We start from the raw sequence: 20739 nt of genomic DNA on the forward strand, positions 1-20739 counted from the left end.
TCTCATAATATTCTGAGGTACATGTGTGATTATATATGGCTCTCAAAGGCTCATTACAAAAGCACATAAAGTACATAAAATTTGCCAAAGGACTGTGCTTCATAGTTTTCTGAATTCTTTTTTTTTTTTACAGTTTGAATGGAAGATGTAGAAGAAAAACCCATTTGTGTTCTTTCAAAAGACTGTTGCTACTCATTCTCCATGTTACTTGTGATTACTATTTTTATTCATGTATAAACATGACAGTATGTTAACAATGCATTCACTTTTGTTCATTTTGTGAAAAAATCCCAGCAATATCCCAGTATCAAATATAGGGATTAATGTGATAAAAAAGAATTTTAAACAGTTTGAAGAAAGTTTTTGACAGACTTTTCTTTCCCATTATTTTTAATTTTTTTTTTTTTAAAAAAAAAAAAAAAAGCTCTGTTTCTCCTTCCTATCCTGTAAGTCTCCTCTGGGTAGAGATTTTTTTCTGATGTCTTCATTTCTCTTCATCAGCCTTAAACACCATCTACATCCTCCTGTACTCCCAGTGGTTCATAGTCATTGTATTCCCCACTATGTTCTCCCACCCCTCCACCCAAAAATATGCCATATTTCTATTCCCCCACTCCCCAGGAAAGTTTTCCTGAAGTCAACAGGCAGAGAGAAAGGAGAGTCAGCAAACAGCTGAAGGCAAAGGGAAGAACTGCCTCTGATAGAAATCACACTATCATTTTAAATAGGCACAGATAAAAATGGCTGTTTAAAATCTAGACAATGAAAACAGTTTACACATTAATCTCATACCCTCAGAAGCAATATACTTACAAGTCATGAAAATGCTTAGTTAATTCTAGCTGACGTGACCCATCTTACGTTTTTAAAAACATTCTTCATAGTGGTTTCAAACAGTATTTCTTATTATTTATAGCATATGATTATAATACCCTCCGGAGGGAGAGAATTTCAGTCAGTTTACACAGATACAAGTTCAAATATTGATTTGAGCCCAAGCAAAAATACTATAAATGAGGGTCTTAATTTATTTCCAGCAAACTTTTCTGAACATCTCCAACCACCACATCATTCAACATCATTAGCCGTCTATGCATCAACGCTCAATACTATAAGGGTTTGGGTGTTGTATAGTAAATCCGTCTAAGGGATGCTGGTATGGCTACATGGAAAAAATTGCACAGTACATATTTGCTTTACAGTTCACATTTTATATCTTACTTAGGCTAGGCATTTTAAGTTTACATTCAAACTTAATTTAGTAAATATTCTCAAAGAAAAAGAAAGAAACTAAGTCAGGCAGTTCTGGAAATTTGGATAAAAAATTTCCAAAAAAACTCGTGTAGGTAACATTATTGCAAAAAGAGTAATCAAAGAAGAAATCAGTCTTATAAAAATGCTGCTTATGCCTATGCATACATGATATTTATAATTTTTCATAAATTATTTTCTAAGCAAATTTAGCACATTTTACCATGTTTATCTTAGCTGCTAATCATGCACAGGATGCAAAATTAAAACTCTAAGTAAAATATTGTAATTAGATATAAAGAAACAGTTAATATAGAGTAAGACGTATTTTCCCTGTAGTTCTTGCTGGAAAGAATTTGAGGCCTTATTAACCCTTTCTTTTTCCTGTTTATTTTTTATTGCCACTCAATAATAAATTTGCTTAAGGGCTCACATGGTCGATACAATGGGTGCAGTAACAGGCAAAAGTCATACACTATTTTAATCGTTCTAAGATAGAGTTGGTAAACTTTGAGTATTCTTAACAATTCTTACACAGTGATTCCCATCTGAAGGTCTCAAAGCACTTTATGCAGGTGGTCAGTATCTTTTAATATATTATAGAGGTATGAAAACTGAGGAACATGTAGGAAAACTGATCTAACTCATAATCAGTCAACAGATTTGTAACAGAACTGGAAACAAAATATATGTTTTCCTAGCTTTCTTTCTGCTGGGACAGAAATGAAACAAAGGAGAGTCCTCCTGGAACCTTACTTAATTGTTATCTGGAAAAATCACATCAAGAAATAACTTGAGTAGAGAACAGATGAAAAGGCTTACCTCATGGTGTACAAGAGAGTCCCATCATCTTGGATTCGTAGAAGCTTGTTTGGCATTGTCATGTTATGAGCCACTGACTTCTTCCCATTGTGAAAAAATGTATCTGGGGTCCAGATTTTGCTGGCCATTAAGTTGTTCAATCGAAGAATGTTCATTGGGCCCTTAAACTTTAATCTCTCATCCTTCCACCTCTGACGGAAGAAAACATCTATTGTGTATTCCTGTAATGGAATAAAGGTATGCTTTTTTTGACACAATGAAACATTAACCTGCTTTTTGAGGACCAAAACAGAAAAACTCTGGTTGCAAAAATTCCGTTGGTAAAATTGTTAAGGGAGAACAACCATCACACAAAATTGTGTAATACTGAGAATAATAAACAGGAAGTCAATTTATTAAGGGTATGACATTCTCCTTCATGATTGCTAGCTCTTGTTTGTATATCAAACCCTTCCAATATTTAGATACACATAGTATGTGTGACAAGGGTAATTTCAATAAACACAGCTATTTTACATAAGAAGTAAGAAAAAAATACACAGAAGGATATTAAATAGTTCCTGCAGCAGATGCACCTGAAGGAGAGTAACCCAGTATTTCAAGGGCACGGAGAATGGCTGAGAGTGGAAGGAAGGAAACAAGGCTACCCATAAAGGGTTCAATATATCCAGGCAGATTGATATAAGGAAGATTTTTGCAAAGGGGAAAGTAAGGCTCTGTAATGCTATGGATTTTATTAACAAAAGTACATAGGTAGGGAACACATAGATGATGATAGGTGACACACACCGTCTGCTGAACTTTACTCTGATGTCTAATCTTGGGAAGGAAGTACAGTCTGGAGAAAGGGATGCAAGCAAAAACAGACTGGTGACCTAGACCAGATGCCTGTGTCACCCAGCGCTGGGTATCCCATCTGCTGGGGTTTGTTGCTGTTTTAAACAAACAAACAAAAAAGATACTGATTAAACATTGATAGTGTAAATTCATCAACTAACTTCAAATTGGATCCCTAAATGGGTTTAGTGGTTTGCTACTGTCAGCACAGCATATAAATTGGAAATGGCAGTGCTTAAAAACTTTGTTGGAAGCAAACTGTATTCTGTATACTGGCAAATGCTGCCTTGGTGCAATTTCAGTTTTGTTGGACGGGTGCAAAATGGACCCATGATTTCAAAATATTAGTATGTTACAACAGTCTGTACTATTGCAATTACTCTGCAAATGCTACAGTTTATGTAAACTGTTTTCGAGTAAATTATCTTTGAATGGACAAGTCCTGATAAAATTCAACCAATATAAAATAATCAAATGATTTCAATATAAAAGTGATTTCAGCCCCCATCACTTTCTGCTGGCTCCCTTGTGTGCTGATTAACAAGGCTTAAGTTTTTCTCAGTCAATCACACGGTGGTACAAAAGGAGTGCTGAGTAGACAGCAAGAAGCAACAGCCCTTTCCAGCTCCTTGAGTCTGTGAGCCAAGGAGCTGTGAGGACCTTTTCCAAGTCAGGGCCAGAGGCTAAGATGAGCATGTGGAATAAAGGAAAGAGAATTCTGTTAGTTGAAGGAGCGTGGCAGGGGCAGGAGAGAAAGCAGTTGTCATTAGGAACTGTGACAGGTGCTTGGGGAGATCTTTTTGGAATGATGTAATGGGATACTTATAAACTAACCTGACAAAACCCACAAGCACAGTTTTTATCTATATCAAGAGGTCTTACATTACTACAATAAAATTTTGTCATTTTTCGAATTAAAATTATAGTTACTCAAACAAATACTAAATAAAACTAACACTACAGTACACTGAAAATTAATTTGCTTGGGTTTCTTTAATGCCAGTTGCTATTACCTCTAATAATATTTTAGTAAATATATCTGTGAAATACAAAATTATGCACTTCTAAAACATGTATTTTTTTGACATTATACCTGATCTTTTACTGTCTCTCATCACTACCAGAGACACTGCCTCATGACAAGTAATTTGCCCATTTCTCTATGATAGATCACATTCAATTGTCCTGTTTTATTTCCTGATTTGTATGCTGTTTTATTTGCTAAATACCATGTGACTTAAAATCCCATTTACAAATTCCAAGTTATCGATCAGTTCACTTGTAGACCAGGGAAAGTCACAAAATGTATAAAATCATGGAGGATGAGAAGCAGCAGGAACAGTGTGCTTGAAGCAGGGGGAATATATGAAATCCGTCCAGGTAATTCAAAGAAAACAATTGCCCTAAAAGCCTCCTTGTGGTTTCTGTCTGAGGGGCTTTGCCAATAAATCATTGCTATGTATGATAAGATTGATGTTTGATGTACAAAGAAGTGGAAAGAGCCTGAGGGAGTAAGACACTGAAATCCCATTGAAATTCAACAGAAGTGAGTGATAAGTCCTACAGGTTTCTTTGACAAATATCCCTGCACATAAATGATTAGAATATAAATCTTAAGTTTTTGTAATGTTTCCATCAACAAAGAATTTCAAAGGTCCCGCTTCTTCACTGTCTTCCAACATATATAAAAAGAATTACAAGAGATATAAAACAGAAAAAAAGCAGACATGAAATGCCACTAAATCAAAACAGCAACATTTCAAAAAAGCACTCTGATGCATGGCAACTGCTTAGGAAGTGGAATAAGAAGGAGAGAATCTGAGCTGCAGCCTTGAAAGATCCCACTGATAAATCTCTGACTGATGCACAGGTAATTCTAATCTCTCCATCCAATCCATGCTGGAAATCTTTATTTGCAAAACATCCTATATAGAAGATGGAAACAGGGAACAAGCCAAGGTTTGGTGTGAATGATCATGAACACCTTCTCCTTCCATTTACCACAATAGCAATAAAATCTCACACAGGTCTTAAATAACTTATCTTTCTATAGACCTCAGTGCATTTTTCAAAGGAAGTATTGGGATCTCAATTGTGTATAAAGGGAAACCAAGGCACAGAAACGAAATTAGCTTGTCCTCGTCCATTTCCAGAGTGATTATGAAAAGCAAAATACAATCCATGACTTTTGCATCCCAGTGCTATATTCACTGATCCCATGTTCCCTCCTGAGCCAATCTATTCTACTTATGATCATGAATATCCCTATGATAATTACAACACAAAACAAATGAAAAAACAGGAAACTATTAAAGGATTTTGAATATAATAAGTGTGATAAAAAGCCAACATTTATCAAAAGATGCTACATTAGGACATTAGGAGATAGACATGAGGAGAAATTTCTTTACTGAAAGAGTGGTCAGGCCTTGGAACAGGCTGTCCAGGGAAGTGGTTGAGTCATCATCCCTGGAAGTATTTAAAAGACGTGTAGATGAGGCGCTTAGGGTCATGGTGTAGTGGGCATGGTGGTGGTAGGTTGATGGTTGGACTCGAAGATCTTAGAGGTCTTTTCCAACCTTAATGATTCTATGATTCTATAACGATTTTGTAACTATTTCGTATTGCATATATGTACCACTTTGTGGTAAATGCTGTGTAATGTTTACTTTCCAAGCAAGACTAACATTCTGTTAGAAACACAAATCTGGACTCTAGAGAAAAAGTCTCAAATTAATACCTGATACTCGTTTCATACAATCTGCAGATATTCTCCTATATGAAAGAACTTGTGCTGTCCCTGGACATTACCAAACCACTCTACGGTATATAGTGCAGCATCTCCACAAAATCACAAGAGCATAATTCCAGGACTACAAAGGACTCCTGTGATCATTTCTAGACAAGCAAATACTTCCTGATTTCGGCTGGGATAGAGTTAATTTTCTTCCTAGTAGCTGGTATAGTGCTGTGTTTTGGATTTAGTAGCAGAAGAATGTTGAAAACACACTGATGTTTGAGTTGTTGCTAAGTAGTGCTTGCATAGTCAAGGACTTTTCAGCTTCCCATGCTCTGCCAGGTGCACAAGAAGCTGGGAGGAGGCACAGCCAGGACAGCTGACCCCAACTGACCAAAGGGATATTCCATACCATATGGCGTCATGCTCAGTATATAAAGCTGGGGGGAAAAGAAGGAAGGGGGGGCATTCGGAGTGATGGTGTTTGTCTTCCCAAGTAACCGTTACACGTGATGGAGCCCTGCTTTCCTGGAGATGGCTGAACACCTGTCGGCTGATGGGAAGTAGTGAATGAATTCCTTGTTTTGCTTTGCTTGCGTGCATGGCTTTTCCTTTACCTATTAAACTGTCTTTATCTCAACCCACGAGTTCTCTCACTTTTACCCTTCCGATTCTCTCCCCCATCCCACCGGCGTGGAGTGAGCAAGCGGCTGGGTGGTGCTTAGTTGCCAGCTGGGGTTAAACCGCGACACTACTGATTTGTGCCTGAAATGGTGCTTTCACAGCTGGACTCTAACACAGTACAATTAAACATAATCTTTCAAATATGTATTATACCAGCTTACATGAAATTTTAGGTGCAGATGATGAGATTCTTACTACAGTGTTAAGAAGCACTGCCAGTTCAATGGTCAGAAGAATAAAATGGTGAAGGAATTTCATTCTTCTTTTAATATGCAGTTGCTGTGCATAACAGCATGCATAGCAAAAAAAAGACATTAGTATCTTTTGGAAAAGCTTTAATTGACCTGAGTATAAGCAATCCCTCCTCACTACATGGCAGTCTTCTTTTTTGCTAAGGCCAGATTTGTATGGGAAAAGTTCAAACAACAAAAAATGTACTCTCATCCTCTCAGCTAATGGTTGGTAGATTTTGGCAGTCTTTGCATCTGGAGTAAAGATGGAAGTGTTCCAAACATTTCAAAAATTGTGAGTGTCCATTAGCAAGCAGTATTGTCATGGAGCAGACTGAACATTTTATTAATCACCCTCTGGAACACAGCATTTTGTTTAGTGAATAGTTCAGGCCAGAGTTCCTCATTCCCTACTTGTAAAGATTTTTCTCAATCAATTCTCTAAAGAAAGTTTGGCTTTTTCTTGACCGCTGTTAAAGCCATTAACTGACATCCATATATAACAATGAAAGCAAATTTTAAATACTGCAAAATATAAAACCTTAAAAAGGCAAATAAAAAAAAATTAAAAATAAGGAAAGGGAAAATGGCACAGATATCTTTTTATTGATTCCTTAAAGACAGTCAGAAATACTGTGGCTGATACACTGATGAGATAAACAAATAAGATTCATGGACCTAAATCTCACCTAGCTAATATAGGGGCTCCATATTAATATTTATTTTTACATTAGTATAATTTCTTAATTTTAGTTCTTAAAAAGCACATTCTTGGTGCTTATATCTACGTTAAGGCAATGTGTAATTTTTCTTTCAGTTTAGCTTAAAAACATTAACAATATTAATATGCAACTAGTACTGTTGAAGACTAATATGGTTGGTATGAAACTAAGTATCAAAACCACTTCCAAGAAAACCAAGAAGGAGTTTTAGACAGAAGACTCAAAAAAAATGCTATTATTCAAAGCAAAATAATCTGCCCAGTATATGCATTCTTGCTATAATCTGGTATTTGTGGGTTTGATAAGTGCAAGTTTGTTATGGAACTTCTGCAAATTAATTTACCAAACTTCCTCACTAAGCATTTGGATCTAGCTTTGGAGTGAATGCTGAAATTAGCTTTACAGTGGGAGGATCATTAGTTTGTTGTCGTGGTCATTTAATTCTCTGTAGGATAGATTTATGCATGGTGCAAATGGCATACACAAGGGCTAACACACTACAACAGTCTGCAAAACCCCATAGTTCTTGAAGTACACCGTTGTATGCCTTGGCTTTACCGAGGCCTGTCTACCAGAACGGACAATGTTTCTACCACCTCCATCTCACTTCCTACTTATCCCTTCTCTAAAAAAAAAAGAATTGTCTAACAATATCAGGACGGAAAGAGTTCAGGATGCAATTCTCCTTTCCGCAAAAACCCCTCGACGCTCCAATCACAAACACTGACTCCTCAGGCTCTGTAAAAGGACTTCACTAGCTGTGCACCCAACATCAAATTTCACTGCGCAGATGTATAAACTGAGTCCATTTGTTCCTTTCCAAAACTTACCTTCTGATGTGTACAAAACACAGAACATAGAAGGAAATAGCAGACAGCCAGAAATTCCTTTCAGGTCTTTGGGAGGTGCAGATCCTATACACCGGTGAATAGAATTCTTGAAAATATTCTGAATAAACTTCCTTACGAAGGAAGGTTGTGGTTTGAAACTGCACTGTTGCTTATTTTTTATCAAAACCTTTAACAGCCCTGTTAAAAACTTAAACGCTATCTCATCACTGCATTTCGAAGGAACATGTATTCATTTTTAAATACATAAGTAATGTCTGACAGATAATACAACCTTTAATACCATGAAGAATATATGGTATATTTCTAGGGAATTACAGCACGATTTTCCTCTATTTGAAGAACTCATTTCAAGCCTTTTATTTCTGCTTCGTCATTTTTGTCTAGCATTTAATCTAAACATGAAATATTTGAAGAAAATCTGGAAAAAATGTGTTTAACCAGTTTGAATGATAGTGTCTAGGGAAGAGAATGTCTTCGTATTCATATCCATTTATGAAAAGGACCTTCTCTGAATTATTTTCTCTCTCTTTCTTTCCATAGACCCAACGTAGAATGAACTCTAAATAAGTCTAAAATAAGTCTAAAATAAGCACTGAGGAGGAATAAGAGAGGAATGTGAAAGATACGGATAGGGTTTACTTAGAAAAGAGACTACAGGATATTATTCACACCGCTGTCATTGAAAATACAAACACTTCTCATTACCCTTTTTTATTCAGACATGGAGAAAGAGCAACTCTGAAACACAATGGATGCCTGATGCCAGGGACAGGAATCCGAACAAGAGGTACACTGAGAGCTAATGTCAATGAAGGGCTTGGACACAGCCTCTGACAAATCAATCTCCAATATTGATCCACTTGGCAGGATGCTGCACAGGGGAACAAGCCTTCCCAACAGAACAAAAGGACAGAAATTCTGCAAGAGATCATGTGAGACATCCTCCTCAAAATTTCAGCCTATGGATTTAACTTGCAAAGGCAATGACCTGAGCCTATAATAAAAGGGAATAGAGCAACCAATTTATTGGCTTTTCAGAAACATATCAGTGATAAAAAGACAACATAGATGCTCCCCAACACCTAAGAAAGCCAAGTGTATTTATCATTTCTGTTTGCCTTGTACTCTTTAGTCTTCTGTTACTGTTTCAAAATAAAAGCTAGAGTAAAATAATTGCAGTGCTTTTTTAATCTTTGTGAAAAAAATCATCTTGGTGCATTCCCTTATTTTGTCCTGACTTACATATTATACAATCCCTGTAAAGCTTCTCTCCAGTTAAGGAACCATAGCTAATAATTAGACTTTGAAACTGCTAAATAATAAGTTTCAGAGAAAAAAAAAAAAACAAAATCTGAAATACAAAATGGAATGAGAAAATCTGAAAAACAGACACAAAAAAAGAAATGCGTTTCCCAGTTCAGCCACTCTCTGTAAAGAACCATGCTCAGTTGTAGTGAGAGATGTTGTAACAATCCTTTCGGTCATTTCTGGATTTGACCTTCAGCCTTCATTGAAAATTTCTGTTCTGGCTATATTTGAAAAATTAGAAACGTTTATTGAAAGTTTAATTGAAAACTGACAAGATGGAAGTGTGTGTAACAATGAACTAGCTGGCTATGACCATCTCTACAGAGAAATGTTCATGTTTCTTGACTCTAGAGTGAAAAATAGAGGTCTATCATTAAGAAACTAGGAAAAATTGTTGTGTACAAACAAATAGGGAAAAACAAAGATGTAACCACAGTAAACAAAACTCCCCAAAGACAATGAAAAGCTAAGGTTGAAAGTTGAAACACAAAACTTTCAGAAAGCTTGTTATTTTTAATATTCAAGCAAAACTGATTCAGGCCCTGCCACCTACTAACTGTTTTGTAGGAAAGCAGAAAAGACTGTTCCCAGCGACAATTAGAAGGACTGCTCTGAGGCAAAATTTGGCAAAATCTTGGCAGAGCTTTCTTCACAGCAGACGTCATATAAAGGCTCTCAGTGCCTATATGCTGTGTCTTACATATAATAACTATTGCTTGAGGAGTAAATAAATTTCTCATTTATTATTTATATTTTCTTTTTCTATCAATGACATCAGCACTTATGGCTATCTGGGAAATTTTAGAAGCCAAAGTCTCAGGAGAGCCTGGAAAGAAAGTAAGTCTGAGAAAAAGCTGTAAAAGTACCTTAATTGCAGTGCTAAAATCAGAGTTAGCAGCATATATATTTATAAAGATACATCAATCTACCTGACTTCAAATAATTAATTTTGAAAAAACAGAGAAATAATCAGGTTTAATGTTTAAGTTAAATTATTTCCATTTTATTATCCTACAAATCATAATCCAACTAAAATTATCCTTCACCTCAGAATTTTCAATTATTAAATATTTTAATTTAATTACAAATGTTTTAATTAGCCTCTTTAATCACAATTTAGCCTTATAACTCTTTAGAAAATTCATGTATGCTTTGTTTTTCAATTGTTCTGTTCAATTTTTGGTTTGTTTGTTTTCCTATACAATGCAGCTTTTCTTCTCTCAGGCTAATGTCAAAATAAATTTGTATCACTGATCTGGTTGGAAGCCTATAAGGCATAGCACCACAATACTGAACTTAAACATTTCAGAGAAATAACAGCTCAAAAAGACAGAACAGTGAAAGTAAAATCTGTTTAATCCCATGTTTTGGTTTGCCTTCCTTGATTCTCACTAGTTTGCAAAATGAAGTTGAAAATTCCTGTTGTATATTGGCATTTCCTTTAACATCAAATATTGTGGTTGACATACAATAGCATTTTTATGACACAGCTAATATAGATACACCAATATTTTAGTCACAGCAGTTCATGTGAAGTGCAGTTTGCAACAGAGTTCTGGCCAAGAGTCAAGAGATTTGGTAGCTGACTATTTTGGGCAGAACAGAGAGTAGCATCTTTTTAACTTAGTCAAAATGTTAATCCACAACAAGGATCAAAAGTTTTTGACTCTTAACACATTTGGAAAAAAATCTCAGCCTCAGCTTTTGCCTCCTAAATGTATCAATGACAACTTCAACTAGCCTAAAATTAGTCAAAGATCAAATTCCCCTGGACTTAATTATTTTTTGCAAAACTGTGACACTGGAAAAATACAGGGAATATGAATAAAAAGCTACATTCTAGCAATCATATTGAGTCACAGATTGCACACGATACTATATTATATTATCATTATTGGGAATTACTATACTTAGTGAGGAAAACAGAACCTCACAAATTGCTATCAATTCAACAACAACAAAGGTTAGAATGACATTTTATCAACTTTGTGAATCAACACTGTTATGCAACAACTGTGTTCTTAGCTCTGATCCACCCGTCACTTTCAGTGTGCCACCTTCCTCTTCCATACTATAAACACATATTAATCATACCCCATGGCAGTGAGTCCCCTTCCCATTTTCAACAGCCTTTTCTCCTAAGCTGTTATTCTTCACAAGATGCTAACCAAGGGGGGAAAAAAACAAACAGGCAAATAGATAATGCAAAGGGGTGCAGTCATACATCTGCTGACTTTCATTGCCATGAAAAATCCCAGGGGAAGGAATCCTACTGGCAGCAATGACTATGAGAGTTTTGGGCAACAGCAGTGTCCAGCCTAAAAACCTGATGTGTCTGAGGGCCTCACCACTCACACTGTGAAAGCAGAGGACCTCCGGGGCTGGGACCCAACCTTCCTGAAAGGATCTGAGATTCAGTTTGGGATCCTCTGGAGATTTAGGAGGACATGGGCAACAGTCAAACTTATTCTTCCAATGAAGCCTTTTAAGGAGGAAGCTTATAAAATGGGAATATTCCAGAGCTTCCAACATTTACATAAGAAAGTAGCAGTAAACCCTCTGTATAGTAGTTTACATTATCAATTCAGTAGTGCAATACCTACATGAAAGAGTACTCACGGTAAAAACTCTAATGTCACCTTCATGTTTGACAGAATATGTGATAGTTTGGAATAGTTATTATTTCAAAACTCACATGTTGAAATTTTCTAATTGACTGCTCATATGTTTCAAAATGATTTTATAATTATCAACTGAACAAGCTAAATTAACCCTGAAACTTGTAGTAGTACGTATTAAACTTCTCTTACTTACCTATCTACTTATCTGCAAATAGACCTGCCTATTACAGTAACAGCTGCCATATGTTTCGATTAACACCTCTCCACAGAGCTGTTAGAGCTGTAGCATCAAACGACCTGACCCCTTACTGTGCTGTCATATCTGTCTGTGCAAATGGACACCCAGAGTTTTCCACACATTTACACTCTGATGTCAAAAGTGTTTCAGGAGCGAGGGATTACGCTAAAGGAGCTTTTCATTAAATTCCCATTTAAGCAGAGATGACTTGCATAGCTTTGGGTAAGTCTCCTTGTGCCTCAGTACCACATCTTTAAAATTGGGTTAATATCATCTCCCCATTTCACAGGAATACTGCAAGTGTAAACACTGTGAAGTCATGAGATACTAGACTAACAAGGTCAAGATGTTCATATCACCTTTGTATATAGCTGTGGATATTTGTTTTCTATAATTAGCAATAAAATAAGAATAATTGCAGAAAGTTAACATCATTAGGAAAAAACACCTCAAGAGAATCAGTAACATATACAGTGATAAAAAGAAAATGTCTGGTTTTCCCATGAAATGACTTTTCATGTGAAGCCTCAGTAATGTATTCATCACAATCGAAACAAAGCTTGAAAACTGAAACTATCACACACAAAAAACAAACACAAAAAACCAGAATATATTCTCCAAAGCTATGACTGCCTCTTAGTCAGTGAGCAAGTAACTTTTAAAATATTCAGCGTACCATGAAATATCTAGTTTTGTTGCAACCTAGCTTGTAACATCATGATGTTTCCTGTTTTGTATGATGCATAACCTTAAAGTTTTCACAGAAAAAGTAAATATTGCCTGTTTTTAAAAATATTCATTTTTTAATACTTATAGATACACATAGGTAGTATTTTATATGTCTCATGTATAATCATGAATGTTCAAAACACTTCAAAAATAATTTCATGTGGGAAATAATTTCTTGCAGGAATGGCAAGGGCAGCTAAAGTAACTTTCAGATTGTCCTTCCCTTCTTTCCTTTTAGAGATGTTATATCCATGAAGATCTTTCTCCCTGGTGTGACATATTCTGCCTAATCTGTGTGTGATTTGCAGTGAGCCTACGAAGGACCCCTTGCCTCAGAGTTTTTTACATTGCTGTTTTCCTGAAAAACTGTATTCCAGAGCAATATTCTGACAGTTTATTTCTTTTTAATGTCATTGACTTCCTTTAAATGTTTACTAAATAGTGCAAATGATGAAGGACAGATCTGTAGAACAACACAATCATGTTGATGACCCAATTTCCAAGCCACGTCTGTCAAGAAGTTTAGTTTAGATTGACTTCAGTCAGGTCCCTCAGATTGTTGCCAACATTAAGTGTGCTCCTACAGTGCACCTTTCACTCTAGTTTCATCCAAGAGGAATCCAGTTCACCCATCTCAAGACTGCTCCAGAATATAAACCAAAGTACAGTCAGTGGAGACAATCAGAAGATTCACTGGTCCAAACTAAACAGCTAATACAAGTGTACTTACCATGTAAAGTCTATAAACCAATTTCCATCTTTAGAACCACTGGGATTTGGCACTTCCTGACTTCAGTGAAAGTATTCCCAATTTGTCCACAATAAGTAAAAGCAGAATACAAGTTTAAAGGAAGTTAATAGTATATATCTTACACCGTTTACCATATATGCAAAAGATTCAGAAACTCACCATATCAGTATCTGAAACAGGTCCAAAACTGGTCACATAGATGTTAGTGAAGACTTCAGTAATACTATCTGATATAAAAAGAAAAAAACAAGCAAACATTTTAAATTTATAGTACTTCTTCAAACTCTCTCTGCAAAATGATGGGACATTTTGAAGAAGTTTCTGTCCTTATTTACTTCTCCCAACCAGTATCCTATTGTAAATACTGGTGGTCTCTACCCCACTGAACACAGAGGTTATCAGACAAGAGTTTGTCCCACTGAGTAGTTTGCTTCAGTTCAAGGACTATACAACCATCAGCAACTACACACATATTTCCCATTTCGCCACCAGCAAAAATAACCACACTGTCTTGGACTTAACACAGTAGTACAGTTCTAAACATAAAATACCTTTGTTGCAGAAATGTTATCTCTGTTGTTGCAGAACATTCCTGTTAAAACCTTTCTAGTTCAAGGCTGTTTTCTTCACCCTGAATGGCTTTTTCAAAGCCAAAGGCAAGAAAAAGCTTACAAAGCAATTATTGATTACAGCAAATGTAACACTCAATAGCATCCTGCTTTTTAATGTTTTAAGTGGCATGTATTTTAACGTAATAGTTCCTACCCTTGATACACGATGCTCCTGATACGTTGTTGTGGTACTGTAAATACTATAAGAACGTGTTCTTCCTAATCATTGTAGTCAGACAGCCATGAAATCAGAATATTAAATATTGTACTGCAGGGAAAAATAATTGCTGAGTTTTCTATCTTCAGTTTTCAATTAGGCTCAAAATGGAACAATATTCATAAAGAGGGATAGCACAGACTTGCAGGAAATTTCTTACAGCAGTTGCCAACTACTGTCTGCATTCAAGACATTCAACACAAGGAATTCTCTGCCTTAAAGCCAGTTGCTGTCTGGAAAAGAAATATTTGAATACAACTAGCTGCAATTTGACTCACCCCAGAATTTCGCATTCCTAAAAATAATACAGCTGCCTGTTACATGAGTGATCCTGCTGTTATAGTATGATTTCCATATTTAATCATCATCATTTAATATGGATAGTTAATAGCTTCTATTAGTTCCTAATAGTTCCTAAAAACTATCTTTTGACAAATATGTGGCATGGGCAGATTTTACTTTTAATTGTATTGAGGCCAACAGTATAATCACGGCCCTCTATTGGGAGAAATCAGCAGTGCTCACCCGTGACAGCAGATGCTCTACCAGCCACCAGGCAAAGGCAAGACTGTTCCGTGAGCGGCTGCATGGGGAGCAGTGTATTTTCAAAGGGATGTAGGTGCACCCGAAGCAGATATGCAGTGATACAGTACTTTCAGAAAACTTCTGGAGCAGGGGGTGGCACATTCCTGCACTCTCATCTTTAAGGAAACTTGAATTTCCTTCTCCAGCCAAACACTAGACATGTGCTTATTAGAATACAGGACTTTGTAAAGCCTTTCGTACCCAAAAGAATCTTCTTTCTGGGATCATCTCTGCTTTTTAAGCAAATAAATAAAGGCTGACTCTTACTACGTGTCACTCTGAAAGTTCAAAAGCACACTTCCCCTGCACATCCTGAGAGATGTTTATTTGTGTGATAGAGACTTCTGTAATCCCATATGCAGCATCCATACACAAGCTGAGTTGATTTCTACTCCAAGCATCTTACAAACTAATTCTAAGTCAGTGGACAATAAGAGGTGCTGAGTCTGCACTGTTCTTAGTGTTCAACAAGGATAAAGTATGGGTCTAGCTGAAATATCATACAGAAACCACAGGTACAGTTCAGAAGACTAGTGACTGCATGTTGCCTGTGGGAGACTCTCCAGAAAAAAAGATTATTCTCTCCAAATGGTTACCTGGCACAGGCTGAGATGAAATGGAAAAGTGACAAGAGAGTTACTCTTCAGGGGACAAAACAGTGCTGCAGGGACTAACTGTGAAATTTGGCCTGTACTATAATGACAACACAAAATCTTAATTACAATTCCATGAAAAACACTGGTGTTACAAAAATATGACTGATAATCAAGTATCCCGACAGCAGAGAACCAAGGCTAATTCCAATAATACTAGTATAATCTGAAGGAACCCTACTATAGGCAACAAAGTCACTTGGCAATCTTAACCTGCACACACACACACACCCAAATGGTTGGAAGCATGGTCCTCTTGTAACCTCACCCAATTGCTACCAGTTGCTTGCATCTGATATATTATTTGACACATGGGATGACTTTACAATTTGCATACAGTAAACTACAGGACATGGAATCTCGAGGCTTGTCTTGCATTTTAAATTTTAATTTTAAAAAAGGTCCCATATTCTATCATATTATTTCTACAGACTTCTGGATCCATCCTCCCACCAGAAATGAGCAGAAAAGACAGAGCTGCGAACAAACAAATTGATCGCAACATATTGTTGAATGCTATTACAACAGCTATTACAAGTAATTCCCATTGTTGGTGTGCATTACTCACTTCAAATCACTTCAAATCCTTGGAGTGAAGGATCAAGACTTGGGGAGGGGGGATGGATGGGAAGAAGAAGAGGCTTGCTAGCCACAGACCCTCAGCTGCAAGAGCTTCATTTCAGGTTGTCATAATTAAGATAAGCACTTCAATGTATATAAAAAGTCCTGGGGCAAATTAATCCCTGATAGCCTCAGGAATGGGAATGGATGCAAATTAATCGTGCACCTTTATTTCTTTTCTGCCAAAACTGCCTTAAACTAGCATAACTCCAGACAATGGTGACAGCAGTGAGTTTCAACGCAACCAGTTGCTCTCCCCCGAAGTGAGGGTTCATCCTGATGGCAGGCACTCCACCAGGCTGCTTCTCCTCAGGCCAGAGTGAAGAGAGTAGGTAGAACGTCTTGAAACAGGGTATGAAAGGGAAAAGGGAAGCTGAAAAGTTATGAGAGATGAGAAGACTGAAGGAAAAGGAAGGATAAGAAAACAGAACAAAGGAAGAAAGGAAAAAAAGAAAGAGGAAAGTGCACAAATGAGGAACTGGCAGATTTTTATTTCCGCCTCCTATTTTCTCTCAAAATTCTGCATATTTTGTAAGTTTCTATTCATACCCTACTTACAAGGAAACTGGTCCTTAAAGACAAAAGAAGCTGAAATGTAATTAATCTTGAATTATTCCTGTTACGATCTGTTAGTGTTAGCAGCCTGAGCCTTGTGTATGTTTCTTCTTTGTTACTTTACATAGTGTTACAATTAAGATTCCTCTGAATTACAAATTTGAACTCAAGGTTTCAGAATCAGTGTCTATGAAAAGAAAAAATGAATCCTCCTTATTTACAACAAATATTGTAGTTATTGCTTTGAAAGAATACATGCTCGTCAAATAAAGTCTGTATTAAAACATACCACTTTGTCCCACTAGTAACTTACTGAAAACAATTCAGAGGTACAAAGCACAGTTTCAGATGGACTCTCTAATCAGAATTCATCCAGCAGGCACCACAATTACAGGCTTTTTATAACTCATGTTCTATCAAGAACAGCACACTTAGCCCACTGGAGATTCAAACAGTTCTGGATCATCAGTGCTTGTGGAAAAGCCAAAGGAATGTACTCAGCTAAAAAATGTTCAACGCAACGTGAACATGTGTTCGTGTACAAATCTATAGTCTATTTTTTTGAGAAACATTAAGGACAAGTTTTTTCCACTAGAATTATAAAAACTTTTTATTCAATTGACATGTAAACACATAACTAAAAGGCCTGATTTTCAAAAATGCTTAAATCAATGGAGCCTAGTGCTTTTGAAAAACAGTCTAGTTTTTAAAGAAGAACCCTCTGTTGGGAGGAGGGGTGGCTGACTCATTTATACTTGTGGGCTCTTAAGTTATTCTGAATCACTGCTTTGGAAGGTTAAACAAAGAAACAGGAACAGGAAAGGGTAAGGATATAGTTTCTATTTGTGATGCTTCTTTTAGGGGAAAAATTCTCGGGCAAAGAATATGACATGTAGATGCCATCATCACATGAAGTGCTCTGAAATTCAGCAAATGCTATTATAGCATCGTTTCTAACTTGCCTCAGTCATAAATGTTAAAAGAAAAGCCTTATCTGACTTAGCTTAGGCCAATTTCTCAGAAGATGGAAGCCAAAGGTAAACTGACAAAAAAAGAATCAAGAAAGTTAAGAATAAAAAGAAGAAGAAAAACACATCCTGTGGAAGCAGTAAAAACAGTAACCATTAAGATCATGTTTCACATGGTTCTCAAGCACTGGTTTCTTCTGATTCCCTTTCCTTACTTGAACTTTCATGATATCAATACTGAAAAAATTTCAAAAAGTAAGAAAAAGCAATAAATATACCAAATTGCAGAAGATTTATAGATACTTATCTATCCTTAGCTGGAAGGTTTACTGTGTGCTTTAATTACATTTAGGATTTTTCAAACATTAATTATAATAACCCCTCTCTGAAGATAATAATTTTGTTATCTTAATTTTTCCGTACTTGGGAAGCTGAGGCAGAAGGATTAAATGAAGTGTATGTAATGTGAAGTACAGGTGTTTACCAAATCTGGCTTCATCTGTTCAACATTAAGTATCCACACTGGAAAATGTGGATACTCATCAAAAATTAGAAGAGGAGTTCAGACCTTAGTTAGAGTTGGTATCAGTGCCTTTGTCTATTCCATTATGCCAACTCTCCTGCTGCTGGGATACCCTTTCGATGGTCTGAAGTCTTACTGACTTGTTCCTCAGTAGAAGAGCTGGCTTAGCTGAAGTAGGCTGCTTGGCAGAGAATTTGCAGTGGCTGAAGTCTAATCAATCACAGGTTGAGTAATGGAGATGGTCAGAAAAGTCAGATGAAAAGGTTCCTCATCAACATTTACCAATTTGTCATAACTGGAAATTTCCACAGAGACAATTCAATTTTGAATGAGTTCCTCTGGACTGTTGCCTGCCAGGCAGTTTTCAAAACTTCTCTGCTTTCTTTCAAATGTTCCTTCTCAGTTGCCTGCATCTCTGAAGGGGATTATGCAGGGTTCCAGTGTCTGCAATGGGGGGTAGCTAGACATGCAGGATTGGGCACACCTGAGAGCTCTCCCTTTCCTGGAGAACTCTGAGGCAGATTATCTTTCTTGAAACAAATTTTCTGAGTATTCCTCAAATTTGAGAATTATTGGTGTTTTGCTCATTCCTTCTCTTCTCTCACCAAAATAATTACAATCCTTTCTTCACAGAGAGTAGGGACAAAATACGCACAAATCGTTCTAGGTATGTTTAAAAAAGGAGAAGAAAGGAGTGTGATCATTGTGAAGTCTTCAGAGTAGACCACCAGCAAGGTGCCAGATGTCTGTTTGCTTGAAGCTGGCTATATTATCCATTAATGAAGGCTATCTTCACAAGAAAACAGGCTAGTAGATTGGGTTTGACTTTTTTTCTTCCATTTGAATTTTCAGTCAATAAAACTGTAAATTCAGGGTTTGGGCAGCTAAAATAAAAGCCAATCTGTTTGAGGTAATCCAAAACCATCAAAAGTATTCTTGGTGGGACAGAGCTTTTAAAATATACATACACAGTTCTAATGCATAGCATGAAACAATTTCTTACAAACATTATTTTAAATGTAGAGAAAATAGTACCCAGGAGAACACTGCAAGGCTGTAACTGAATGGCTGCTACAGCATGCAAAAAATGTGAAAATAAAATACTGCTCTTTAATTATGTCAACAAAAAATAAAAAAGGAGGTCAAGTTGCAGTGCTGTGGGAGCCTTAACTGAGGATTTCTGAGTTTTTGTGGAAATGCTGTCAAAAGGTTGATGTTATTTTAATTATTTTGCTATAAAAAATTATTTAACTGGAACTGACATTGTTCTGACATTGTAATATGGTCTCCAAGGGCATGCTTGGCAATGTTGCCCAAAGGCTTTGAAATTGTCATTCATAATACAAGTCAGAATTGCACAGGTGAAACAGCCAGGGTCTTAATCCATCAAACACTGTTCCAACTCAACATGCTGCCCTTATCTGACAAGCTCCTTAGTGTGTCTGTTGACAGCTCAAGACACTCTCTGGCTGGCAAGGAAGGTGGGTCAGAGGAGGTCATGCAACGTGGAGCCATAAGAGCAGCAAAATCCATAGGAATGCAGATATTTCAAAATACTGTTCTGCCAGTTCTTCTTTATATTCGGTTTTGGTGCTTTATGTGACAGTTTTATCTACCCAACTACTCAGCATCTTCATTCATTATCCACTGTTAAATTACAACAGTTTCAAGGCCACATGTGCCTACATAAATACACTTCCAATTTGTAAACTGAAGCCAACTGTGAGAAGAAACAAATTCACTTCCCTCCTCGACATCAGCACTTCACTTCCAATAGCTTCACTCTATCCTCGATCTATTGGCAAGACAATTTCTTAATATGAGCCATAAGTAAACTTCTCTTTTAAATTTCCATCTTTAACGAAGCATATGTAGAGTAAGCTTACTAGTAAGACCTAGTAATACCTGTAAGTGTTACTGTTAACAGTCGCTCTCTTGATTCACTTTGGTGTAAATGAGAGCTGAATCAGGCACTGTACTTGATTTCTCATGGTGTTGACTGAAACAAGAATATATTCTGGAGAAAATATTCTGGAGAAAGATACAGGAATTGAAAGACAGTAGGCTAACAGACCCCAACTGATTTCCCTCTGAAGAGCTTATATCTATTAACAGACATTATATCATATACTAAATAGACAGCTTCATGTAAAGACTATGAGAGACCCTCCAAAGGCCTACACAGAACTCATGAAGTTGGGCAACCCTGTAAAGCAATACCCTGC

At 36.6% G+C, this 20739-nt stretch overlaps 1 protein-coding gene across 3 annotated transcripts in view; it reads right to left on the reverse strand.

Moving 5' to 3' along the window:
• Positions 1-20739, reverse strand: part of GABRA2 (gamma-aminobutyric acid type A receptor subunit alpha2) — a 60831-nt gene that overhangs the window by 18738 nt on the left and 21354 nt on the right. For all 3 annotated transcript variants that reach the window (XM_075149010.1, XM_075149009.1, XM_075149008.1), the window contains 2 exons: positions 13941-14008; positions 2074-2294 (listed from right to left, as the gene is read on the reverse strand). In XM_075149010.1, the coding sequence (XP_075005111.1) occupies positions 2074-2294; positions 13941-14008 (289 nt within the window). The remainder of the gene's footprint in view (positions 1-2073; positions 2295-13940; positions 14009-20739) is intronic.

This window comes from Calonectris borealis, chromosome 4, assembly GCF_964195595.1.
Source record: "Calonectris borealis chromosome 4, bCalBor7.hap1.2, whole genome shotgun sequence".
NCBI classification, from domain to species: domain Eukaryota; kingdom Metazoa; phylum Chordata; class Aves; order Procellariiformes; family Procellariidae; genus Calonectris; species Calonectris borealis.